Source organism: Malaclemys terrapin, chromosome 3 (assembly GCF_027887155.1).
Source record: "Malaclemys terrapin pileata isolate rMalTer1 chromosome 3, rMalTer1.hap1, whole genome shotgun sequence".
Lineage (NCBI taxonomy): Eukaryota > Metazoa > Chordata > Testudines > Emydidae > Malaclemys > Malaclemys terrapin.
In genome coordinates, this window is record NC_071507.1 from 149,173,190 (window position 1) to 149,186,047 (window position 12,858).

The following is a 12,858-nucleotide window of genomic DNA, read 5'->3' on the forward strand; positions in this document are numbered from 1 at the left end:
GAACACTGACCAGGTTCAGATGAAGGTTGTTCTTAAAGCAACTTGTACATGCAGAGCTAGAAGGATTCTTGCTGCCAGCAAATAGCCTCTGTTTGTACAGTACAGTCACCACATAAATCTCTAAATAGGACAGACAGCTGCAAATGCTCACCTGGCAGCCCTCCTTGATTAACAAAACTTTACAAGATGCTTTTGAAAATAATGTAGCAAATATAGAACATAAATATAACAAAGGGCCTACCAAATGTTATGAAATGGGAATATTTATTCATATAACTGTAAAAGAACTGCTTGTAACAGTTTGTTCACTCATTGGCCTGATAGAGCTAGAGCTAGAAATTCTATTTCCCTCCTCCCCTTTTTTATTCCTCTCCCTATAACCACCTCCCTCCTCCCCCATTCCTCATTTGGAATCAGATTGTTCCAGTCCTGATTGCTACAGCAATTTACTGCTGAGTCATGGCATTTTACCAGTGTAACAGAATGGATTGTCCATCATCAGAGCTCTGACAGAACTATTGCAAAAGCAAACTTTGTGGTGTGAGAAAGGAGAAGAGCTCCCAAGTCAAACACTGCTGAAAAGCTCCATACAGTCACAGTTCTTTCAGGCAAGCAATTAGTCATCTTCTTCAAAGGAAGTTCACCATTTGTTATGGTCATACATTTAAGAAATAATACAATCGCCATCATTTCGCAATACCTCTGCTGACATGCCATATTACTGGAATGTCCAAATGACCAAAATTTACAGGTAATGGCCACTAGAAGAGGCTTCTGTTTATCATGGTGCTACTGAAGTCTTCTGGGGCTGACAGATGCCACTCCAGAAGGTTAATAAGATGAAGACAGCTCTTCCAGCTGGACCATAAGAGGGATTATGTCTGAGCAGTAGATAAACAGATTATTCCAGAAACAGACACTGTTGGGCTTTTTTTTTAAACTTCGTCACTCTTGTCACATTTAGGAGTTTACCACTCCAGTCCCCCTTTCAGTCTCCTGAACTACTAGTGTGTGTGTTTGAGGGGTTTGTTCAGTAACTGCTCTGGCACCTGTTTCACTCTTTGCCTGAGATTCAAAACAATTCAAACTGTTGGGCACTTCCTTAAAAAAGTAGGAATACGAGGCAGTTTGGGGATTTTAGTTCTTAAAAAGAAATCTGTTAGCCAGTCTAAACTAGTCATATTTCCTGCATGACAATCCTTGAATGTTCTGAATTGCCAGCATGCATTTGAAAACTGGATTAATATTTCTGGTCATTTGTCTTGCTCTCCAAGTTCAAGGAAGCAAAGGTAAGTTCACATGTAAAATGATTTTATTTATTTATTTTGTGTCGTAGTTGAAAAATCTTTGGAAAGGTCAAGTTGTTTTCCCTAGCTATAAAAGTCACTGCCTAGAATTGGGTGCTATAAAAATCTAGGTTAGTGATATTGTTAACTTGACAGGCTACCCTAAGAAAATGTTGACTTAACTTGTATCATGTAGGTTTACTCAGCATTAAACTCTCTGTAAAAGATGCACTTTAGTTTATTTACTTATTTATGTTTCTAGATGAAGAACAATTACAAATTACATAGAAGGGGCAAAATAGCTGAAGTGAATGCATAAGAAAATGATTGTACTCTTAATGAGAATTCGTTGTTACTGAACTGAAAAGAAAGCAACAAAGTGTATTTTTGGCTTTACTGGGCATTGTCATGGCCAACTTAAAAGACTCCTAGTATATACACAATATTGTAGGTGGAAACAATACTGCCAAAAAAACAGAAAATAGCAATACAAATAAGGACTATGTTACTGATAAATGTGTACAGCAGAACAAGCAGAAAAATATAAACATTATAAAAGAAAAATGAAAAAGAATACATCTGCTGGCTTAAGTATTTAGTGAAAAATGTAAAAAAAATCATAATAGTATTTTTTTCTGGCATGTAACAAATTTAAAATCTGTTTCAATGAATAGATTCCTACAAAAAATAAAAGGAAGCACTGATTTGTAAGCCTTTAGGAAAAATAAAAGCGAGACAGAACAGAGACAACTATTCTGTATTCAGTGAAGCAACAAACAATTGTTCCTTTAGACATATTGAAAAGTTCACAAGTCTTTCTTCAATTTTTCAGCATGAACAAGAACAAAAACAAAAACATGAAGATGTGTTTTTCCCCTTGTTCATTTACATACAGGGAAAAAAACATCAGATTTTATTCTTATCACAAAAGGTTGTTGGGTTTTTTGTTTGTCTGGCTATACCAAAAGAAGGATGGGGACATTTGATGTGGGTTTAATCAGGCCGCAACTTTATTATTAGATGTCTGGGGCTACCCGGCAGCTAAAGTGTACACTGCAGGTAACCCCATGTTTATTCCATAATTATCCAGGTTTTGTTTGTTTGTTTGATTTCATTTTTGGTTTGGGGTTCTTATGTCTTTGTTTTATGTTATTTTTTAGATTGCTTACTAACTTTTCTGTCTGTCTTTGACATTTATGTCATCTAATTAAAATCCCAGGTTGCTATTGCTTTACACTTTGCCTAAGGGATTCATAAATGGCCTAACACATTTTACTTTCTTTCAGTCCTAGTCATGTTAGTTAAATGCAGAGATCAGGCAGTAACAGAAAAAGAGCATTTCCATCTGTATTTAAATGTTTGTAGAGGAAGAGAGAGCCCCAGCATTCTTTAGTGTGCTGTTAACATTTAGAGAACTTTATTTGTGCAGCAAAGACTATTACCATTTTTCTGTTTGCAGATTGTTGTTTTTTTAAATAATTGCTTTCTCTCACTGAAATATAGACATACAGCTATGGAGAACATTTAGTGCATCCAAGTACTGAGGATGTTTTACCTTGGCAAAACATAATGGGTCAGCTAAGTGCTAGCACCAGTTGCAGTTAATTCATATGATGCCGCTTTACCTTTTCACTTCACATAAATAATTGCAATGAATCACTTAACATTTGGAAGTATGGCAGAAAGGGGATGAGTGAGAGTGAATATATAAATCCAATGAAAAAAAGATTTACCAAGCTGCATTGCCTTTGTATTTAAGGCATGCATTTACAAAATTATAAGATGAAACTTATTCTGTGTTATTATTAATGCACTAATGATGGTATCAATAATGCGTACAATTGTGATTATAAAACTAGAAAGAAATTAAATGAAAAGCAAAGCTGAATATTCTGGCTTATCATTTCTTGTACTTAGATATTGCAATACATCTGATAACGGTATAATTGGATGGCATTTTACAAAGAGAAGTTTAGGCTAAATATTAGGGGAAACTTCCTAACAAAGTGCCAGACTGGTTTGTGAGAGTTTTCTACAAGAGATTTAACAGAAATCCCATTACTGAAACATTTCATAATACCTGTGGAAGACACGCTAGATAATATCTAGGGATCATCTTGCACCTAAAGAGGGAAAGGACTAAATGATTAAATAGATTTTTTTCATCATTACTATTTTTAATTCTTTAAAATAAATAGCAGCAAACAACAGTTTGATCAAATATTATTGCAATACTTAGGGACAAAGATTATAGGAATTTCCTGGCTTTTGTTGGTTTATCGGGCAGTAGTTTGTTATATACATTCATTTTTAATAATAATTGGAAAAATCCCCCCCCCCAATGTTTATAATGTATGTCTACACACATATTGGGATTATTTTTGTTCTCGTACATATTCATTATTAATATTGTATAGTAAAACCTTTTTAAAATTAAATTCTGCTCTCAAATATACATGCATTGACTTCAAAGGTATTTAGGTGTTCAATGATGCAGACAGGTGGCTCATGTGATTCTCAGAAGTCCCGAGGGCCCAAAACCTCAAACGTATTTAGGTGCCTAATCAAGGGGATTCAGGTGCTTAGGAAAATCTCACTACTTGACTATCTGCATCTTTAGGCACCTAAATACCTTTAAAAATCTCACCCTAACTACTTACATTCAAGTAGTGGGTGTTAGTGGATAGCAGAAATAATCTAGATGTGTTCAGAACTTTCATGGCCCTTCCAGTATACTCTACACTGCAACTGCTATACATGTATAGTTGAAGAAACTAAGCATTCTTAGGACATTGAAGGCTCAAATGCAAATTAACTTTTTTTTCCTTTAAAAAAAAAATCTTCAGAACACTAATAGTCTCTAAACTAGTTCATGGATTAATCAATTGCTGATTTTTTCCCCCATCACAGAACTGTCAAACTCAAATTGTTATTTTCAAGGTGGCCAAAAAAATGAAGTTAGTTTTCTGAGCTATTCTATTTTCTTCCTACCCATCTAATTTTGCTGTGAGATCTTCAAAAACCAAGAAGGCTACACATGTCAAAGGGGGTTTCTAGAGAGGAATACAAGGGGACTTCATGGGTTGAGTAGACAGAGCTTCAACAATGCTCCAGAACTTGTTAGTCTTGGGAGGATCCAAAGACTGAACTTGAACTCACATTTTATGTCTTACCCTACCACTAAGCTGGCACAAACCTTTTTTAACACAGAAGAAAAACCCAACACAAAGTGTGTGCTTCATTTCAACCTAGAATGAATATGAGTTACAAAGCACTGAAGATACAAATTCACCAATGAAAATGTTGACAGGCTTTGAGTTAAAGCAGGATCTCCTAAAATTATGTATTGAAATTATGTACTTTTGTACCCTGCTTTCAGTCAGAAAGAATATATGCAAGCTACATAACAGTGCTCAAGGCTGCTAAGTTTAAGGCAGTTTTTAAGTAGACAAGTATTCGCCATTCACTCACAGTCATTCTTTAGGAGACAATGGCTTTCTGTGTGCTCTGTGAAATCATTTTAATTCATTCTGACTTATCCCTTCCCATTGAGCTGTGCCAATTCAACAGTAACTGTTGCAGATTTTTGTTACTGTAATTGCCATTGAGAAAAGGGTTAAACAAATCTATGCCAAAGGAAGGGGAAGGGGGGGAAATCATTAAAAAAATTCAAAGAAACAAAACATGGGAATGCCAGATTTACTCATCAGAATTATTCCACAGTTTATCTATGAAATAAAAATTCATCTTGCTGAATTAAGGACGGTAGCTTCCCTGTTTATATTTATAAACAACTGAAAAAATAAAATTCAGGTTACTTTGAATGCAAAAATAGTGAATTAATTAGGAATGGTTTTTAATATTTAGTATTCCTTGACTTAACTCCAAAGTTAAATATATTAATAAAATATTAGTGTTGTCAGTGAATATTAAACAGGAGTAGCACATGTATTATAGGTTTGCACACAGATACTATGGTGATTGGTGCATTATAAATACTTAGACAAGACAGCTTTTAAGAGAAAAACAATAGAGATGACTCTAAAGAACAAGATATTTATTACCAATAAAAGGCTGTCTCCCCTTGAAGGATCTAAGTTAAAGGCCACAGTGAAGGGACTTTTACCCAAATTACTCTCCTCATGCTAGAAAGCCATATTTGGGTTTAGTATGTTCTGCACAAGTTCTTACAGTGCCCTCGTAACTATGGTATCTTAGCACCTTCTAGTCAGACATTAAGTAACCAGACTAACTTCTGTCATGTGTGGTTCATGTGCTCTCATCCTTTTCTCAGGAGAAAAACTGTATATGCATTCTGGTGTATTTGTTATGGGGTTTAATTTTTTTTCCACCCTAAATTATATGTACACGTTTGTCATGAACACAGGACTAGCTGTGTCTCTACCCCTTTTCTGGTCTCTCTAAGGGCACCCTCTCTGAAGGCCTCTTCCCCTTACATAAGAACATAAATATGGCCATACTGGGTCAGACCAAAGGTCCATCTAGCCCAGTATCCTGTCTTCTGACAGTGGCCAATGCCAGGTGCTTCAGAGGGAATGAACAGAACAGGTGATCATCAAATGATCCATCCCCTGTCACCCGTTCCCAGCTTCTGGCAGTTCTCTGTTCTGCTTCTGGTGACATCCCCTGTTGCCCATTCCCAGCTTCAGGCCTTATCTGTCTTGGGGTGGAATCTTGGCATCTTAGACTAGGGCCCAATATCACTTACCACCTCACAGGCCAGACTGGGTTTCAAGCACCTTCAGGAACCTGTGATATTGACCAATAAATGCCCTTATTAAAGCAATTTTTTAAATTAAATAGCGGGAACAAAGCATTAGAGAAGAAGGGATTCCACAACAACAAAGATCTGACACATCTTTAGTTTCACCTACACTTACGTTTCACTGCAGGCTAAGTTAGACAGATTTTCCTCTTACATTAAAGGAACAGAACAGAATCAACTTACATTCTCCTAGCAATCCCAGATCCTCCTGAGGGTCCATGGGTCCCTCAGTCCAACCCATTCTGTTCAGACATGTTTCAGTACTCCCCAGGAGAGCAGGCTAGAGCCATTAAGGCTGTTCACTTTGGCATTGCCTCTTAATGACCCTTAAGTATAAGTTAGGTGACACTTAAAAGGGGGCTTCTTTTCTCTTTCCCTAGGTGGGGAGGCTAGGTCAGCTACTCAGAGTGACCTCTACAGTGAAGGGTTCCACCACAATTATGGGACAGACAGTGCCAGATCTAAACACCATATTGAGAATCACCAAAGAGCACTCCTACATTTTCACAAAATTGCTAAGTGCTTATACCTAATGCAGTTGAGGTACCCATTTGTGCTTCACAGACTTTAATGTATTAGGGAAGTACTGTTATCCCCACTTTACCAAAAGGGAACTGAGGCACAGAGAGAATAAGTGATTTACCCAAGGTCACATTGAAAGGCTGTGGCAGAGCAAAGAACTGAATGTAAGACTCCATGTCCCAATCTATCACCCTAAACTCTGCACCATCCTTCCTTTCTCTTAGAAAGGCTATGTCAAGAACCTTAAAGTGGAACAAAATGTAGTGAGGTTTGTTGTGGTTCTTAGCTCCTGTAGAAGTTCACTGCAGATTCATGGACTGAGAAAGCTCTATTTCCTGCACAGGTAAGCTTTACCTTTGCAGTGGACAGTTCCATTTGCCTAAGGACTGGTATCCTTATCCCAGAGCTTTAGGTGATCTTTTAGACACCATGGCTTCAGACTCCTAAAAGTGCTTTCTTCTGCCAACCAGCATAACCATCATCTTACTTCAGCTTCAACCAGCTGCTCTCTTCACCCATTAGTTGATCTTCCCCAAGCAATGAACTACCTTGGCGGTGCTTGTACATATCAAAGGATAGATAAAGTTGGATGTCATCTGCAAATTGGTGGCATTTGACCCCATGTTGTCTCACAGTTCTCCTAGTGGCTGCATGTACATGCTGAATAGCATTGAATAGAGCAGTGGTTCTCAACCAGGAGTACATGTACCCTTTGGGGTTCTCAGGGGTCTTCCAGGGGGTACTCATCTGATCTAAATATTTGCCTAGTTTTACAACAAGCTACATAAAAAGCAATAGCAACGTCAGTACAAACTAAAACTTCATAGTGATTTGTTTATACTTCTCTGTATACTACACACTGAAATGTAAGAACAATATATTCCAATTCGTTCATTTTATAATTGTATGGTAAAAATGAGAAAGTAAGCAATTTTCAGTAATAGTGTGCTGTGACAGTTGTGTGTTTTTATGTCTGATTTTGTAAGTTTTTAAGTGAGGTGTAACTTGGGGGTACACAAGACAAATCAGACTCTTGAAAGGGGTACAGTTGTCTGTAAAGGTCAAGAGCCACTGGTATGGAGAATTGATACTAAAAGCACTCTTTAAATGAGGAGCCTAATGGAAGAGGTGGAGTGTCTCTTCACTGCCCTTTGGGTGCATCCCTCAGGGAAGGACTCGAATCATTATAGAGCATTCGCTAGGACCCTTGCCACCTCTCTTAGGTGGGGCAGCAGCATCCTCAGGGTCAACAGTATCAAATCCTGCAGAGAGGTCCAGGAGAATGAGAATGGATGTCTGTCCTCTATCCACTAACATCAGGAAATCATCCACCAATGACATTAATGCTGTTTCTGGCCCATGTCCTGACCTGAAACCAGATTGTGCTGGATCCTGGGTATTGGCTTCAGCTAGATGAGCTCATAGGAAGCCTTTGGCTAGTTTCTCTAAGAACTCGCTCAGGAATGGAAGGTTTTATACTGGGCAGGGCTTGAATAGATTTGCTGCACCCAGGATGCATTTCTTCAGTGCTGGTTGCACTTGGTTGAAGGAGGAAGGGAAGATTCCTTTCCTGAATGAGGCATTGGTTATTTCTGTCAGGAAAGACCCACTAACTCATGATTCTCTTTTACCAGGCAGGAAGGGCAGGGTCCAGATTCACTGGTCTTAAGTCAAGATTTCTTCAACATGACCAATACTTCCTGTAGAGTGAATGTGTGAACTCGGACTGAAGAGTAGATGTTTCAGAGTAGCAGCCGTGTTAGTCTGTATCCGCAAAAAGAAGAACAGGAGTACTTGTGGCACCTTAGAGACTAACAAATTTATTAGAGCATAAGCTTTCGTGGACTACAGCCCACTTCTTCGGATGCATATAGAATGGAACATATATTGAGGAGATGTTTGTTGGTCAGTGTATAGGCTTGGATCTGTGCAACAAGAGGAACCTTCCCAAACGTGTGATCTTTTACAGCAAAGTAGGAGGATTGTTCTTCACTGAACATGATGCTGCGTAGACTTGGCTGTCAACTGTAGACAGTCAGTGTTAATGAAGTAGTTTTCCACCCTGACTAGTTCCTTAGGTTGGGATTTGGCAGGTGCTATGGATTCTGAGAAGAAGGTTCTCTTGACCTGTTATACACCCTCAGAATAGGCTTGGAGAAATTCTGTTTCAGTCTGTCTGCTTCAGCGTTTGTTTTCGGTGATTGGTGTTTGAGTTTCCATCTCTCCCTCTCTTCATCTGGTTTAGGATGTCAGAAAACCAAGGACATCTGTGTGGGCAAGCAAGGAGAACAAAAATTTGGGAAGGGGAGCAGTATGTCAGTGGTCAAGTTCCTTAGGGATACTCAGTTAAGGAAAAGTTGCCCTTACTTAGTTCACTATCCCTTTGCTTATCCATTTTAAAGCCATTGCTTAAAAAAAAAAAAAAAAAAAAAAAAAAAAAAAAAACTGTTTTGCAAATGATTTTTTTTCTAATCAAGAGCGTTATGACTGTCATTTTGTAAACTTCATATTTGGAAATAAATCATCAAAAACTCTTCTATTGTTTTATTTTAATACATGTTCTTGACTCTCAGGATTTTTCTTTACTAATTATGAAATTGGATCAGTCATTCATTCATACAAGGAAAATGGCCTCAGCAGTACATTGTCTCATTTGAATATTGTATTACAGTAAGACAATTCCTCCAGATTTTGATGGGAATTTTGCCTAAGTAAATAATGAAAGCCACCCAATCATCCTATGGAGCAGCTAGAGATGACAGACCAAAACTACAGCTTTCCTGGGTTCTCAAGGACAGAAATCTCATGGATTCTGAAACATTCTAAAGATTGTGGCTCCATACTGTACTCCCTTAACCCAAAAGAGGCTGGATAGCCATCTGTCTTGGATGGTTTAGACCAGTGGTTCTCAAACTGTGGGTCGGGACTGCAAAGTGGGTCACAACTGCACTTTAATGGGGTCACCAGGGCTGTCTTAGACTTGGTGCAGTCTGGGGCTGAAGCCTGAGCCCCACCGCCCAGGGCTGAAGCCCAAGGGCTTCAACCCTGGGTGGTGGGGCTCAAGTTATAGGCCCCCTGTGTGTGGCTGAAGCCTTGGCATTTGGTTTTGGCCTCCCGGCCTGGGGCAGTGAGGCTTGGGCTTTGGTCCCCTCACCCAGGGTGGTGGGGCTCAGGCTTCGGTCCCTCCTCCTGGATTATGTAGTAATTTTTGTTGTCAGAAGGGGACTGTGGTGCAATGAAGTTTGAGAACCCCTGGTTTAGACACAACAAATCCTACATCTTGGGCAAGGTGTTGGATCTCTTCTAAACCTATTGTTCTATGATTCTATGATAAGATTTATTGGGCCATGATCTCTGTGTTAGCTACTGCCCCCCAACCTGCTTAGAGTGTTTTGTATTTTGGGGGGAGGGGAAAATTGGCGAGGGAAGTTGAGACAGGATCAAAATTATCTACCATGAGGCAATCACTGCAGGTTTGTGGAAATACCCTGTAGCAAACAGTGGCCATTCTCCAGCGCAGGATTAGATTAAAGCATATGTACTATAGGTCTGTGCCCATGGTCCCAGATCCTGGAATCTGGTGATTACTTCAGACTCTCACTTTACATTTTTTTTTAAAGGTCAGTTTTTATCCCTCATGTTTCTCAGCAAAAGTTTGGAAATGTGACCCAAGTGTAGCCAATATAGGTTATCTGAGTGAGTTAGCAGACAGTCCAAAACAATAGCACCAAGAAGCATAAACAGCACCATACATTTCACTCTGGGAGCCCTGCCAATAGACCCAAGCAAAATACTGTGTTTTTGTGGGCTCAGTCCATCAGCCAGAGCAAATAAACACCCCCCCAAATGCTGTGATAAAGGACTGGGAGACCCCTTCTGACACACCTTTTGTTCCCAGTTTCCCAAAAGGAGGAGACCGGTGCTGTCACTCCTAAGGGAAAGAAGAAGATCCATGCTGGGCAGATGAGGGGGACCCTGACACTCAAGGCCGGCCCACAACATTTTGGCACCTGAGGCAGAGAGCTCAAATGATGCCCCCGCCCCTTGCTTAGGCCAAAAACTTTGAAAGGTCTCAATTCTGCTTTCTTCCTGTTCTGCTGCTCTCATGGTACTGCTCTACTACCTACCCCAATAAAGGAGAACTAACAACTTAAAATGCCTTGTTCAAAAATGTTAAGTAATTCTTAACTTTTAAATGCCTGAACAGCAAATTTAACTTTCCTTGTCTGCATAGTAAACACTGGCATTTTTATCTGTTTGAATAATTAAAGTGGTGCTTTCCATGCCTTCTTGGTTGCAAAGATTTGAACTGCTTCCTGAAGGTCCACAGTCTGGGCCAGCTCGTGTTCTATTGAGATGGTTGCAAGGCCGACCAGCCTCTCCTGTGTCATTGTGGAGCATAGATGTGTTTTTATTAATTTCAACTTGAAGAAACTGCGTTCTCCACTGGCAACTGTTACAGGAAGTATTTATTAGAAATATGCGCAAAAAGCATTTGGAAAGAGGGTGGTCATCTTATTTGTGCACATATATTCCAGAACAGCCTTTGGAGTTGATCCTGCTGAAATGTATCTTGAAAGGGCTTTCAGTTTATCACCTAAATCACTCGCATCAATATCACGCATGTCATCATGTGTCAGCACTGTCTCTAGTGCCCAGCATTGCTGGTGCAGGCCTTCTTCAGGTATAGTGAAGAGCTTGGGAATATCATACAACATCCCAAATAAACTGCTGTGTTCCTTGAGCTGCATGAAACATTCTTCAACTGACTGTATTGCACAATCTAGCGCCTGGTTAAAGAATTCAACTTTGAATTGTTGTTTGGGGTCTCTTATGGGATTATCCCGTGCCTCGTAATCAAAATGTCGTCTTCTTCGGTGACTCTTGTATTCTTGAATGGGTGAGAAAATAGCTTCAGTGTGAAGTTCCTCTGCCAACTTCTGTGCACTCTTCAGAACGTTTTGAAATCCCTCGTCTGATTGGTAAGATGAGGTATGACTTTGCTTTCATTTATTTCAAACAGTATGTCATGCCACAACACTAAGCCACACAGAAATTGGAAGTTATGTATGTTCCTGGTGATTCCATTTCTCTCTGCCACTGTTCTCCCAAGAACAGTTCCTGTCATAGCATTATCCTCCATAATGGCAACTATGGCATCATCTATCTTCCCAATTTGGTGTTTGATAGGCTTTATGGCCTCCACTCAACTGTCCCATTATGTGGCACTCAGTGGATTCAGTGTCGGAGAGGACGTTCTCAGATGTTGCTTCAAAATTTGCCATCAATGAGTTGATGCAGAGAAAAATACATAGATACTTTGAATTACATTAAAAAATTCAGCAGCATCACTAGAAGCTGTTGATGCATCACTGACCACCAAGTTCAATGAATGAGAACTGCATGGGACAAAAAAAGCTTGAGGGTTTAACTCTCAGATCCGTGTCTACACTCCTATTTTTGACTCTCATGTTGGCACCATTATCATAGCCCTGACCTCTCATGTCAGCTATCGCAATTTCCATATCTGCCAGCTTTTTAAGAAGCACATTTGTCATACCAGCTCCTGTAGTATCTTCAATGGCAATAAATTCTAGAAAATGCTCTCTGACAGTCAGCATTGCAGGGACATTTTCACTAGGTTCTGTTGTTGTTACAAAACTAAAGTAATTTGTTCCATATGGCTGATATCAGGTGTGCAGTCCAGAATAACAGAGTAATATCTTGCTGACTTCAGATCTGCCACAATCTTCTGTTTGACTTTTGTTGCCAGTAACTGCATGATCTTATTTTGAATGGTTTTTCCAAGGTAGTGGTGTGTGTACATTTCTTGGATGGTGACTCTTCTTAGATGCTCCTGGAGTACAGCATCAAACCCAGCTATCAGCTCCATAATTTTAAGGAAGTTTCCATTGTTTGGCACATACAGCTGATCTGAAGTGCCATGCAGTGCTAGGTTTTGGGTAGCAAGCATTCTCACAATGGCAATGAGCCTTTTCAGAACAGTTTGCCAGTAAAGAGACTCTGATGCAATCTTCTCTTGATGCTGATCATCTAGGGGGGCCTTTAACCTTAGTCTCATCTCAAGCTCTTTCCACCTATGGAATGCTCTCTGGTGATTTGCTGCCTTCTCATGGCACACCAGATTTCTAGCCAGATTTTTCTAGTCCTTTGTTCCTGTAGAACCCAATGTGGCTGGAACATTAGACTGGAAGAGTTTGTAACAAAAACAGTATGCAGCATTCTGGGTTTTTGAGTACATAA

At 39.5% G+C, this 12,858-nt stretch overlaps 1 protein-coding gene across 1 annotated transcript in view; it reads left to right on the forward strand.

Moving 5' to 3' along the window:
• The first annotated feature begins 1,222 nt into the window (after positions 1–1,222).
• Positions 1,223–12,858, forward strand: part of IMPG1 (interphotoreceptor matrix proteoglycan 1) — an 89,738-nt gene continuing 78,102 nt past the window's right edge. The window contains exon 1 of the mRNA XM_054024479.1: positions 1,223–1,289. Coding sequence (XP_053880454.1) covers positions 1,223–1,289 — 67 coding nt within the window. The remainder of the gene's footprint in view (positions 1,290–12,858) is intronic.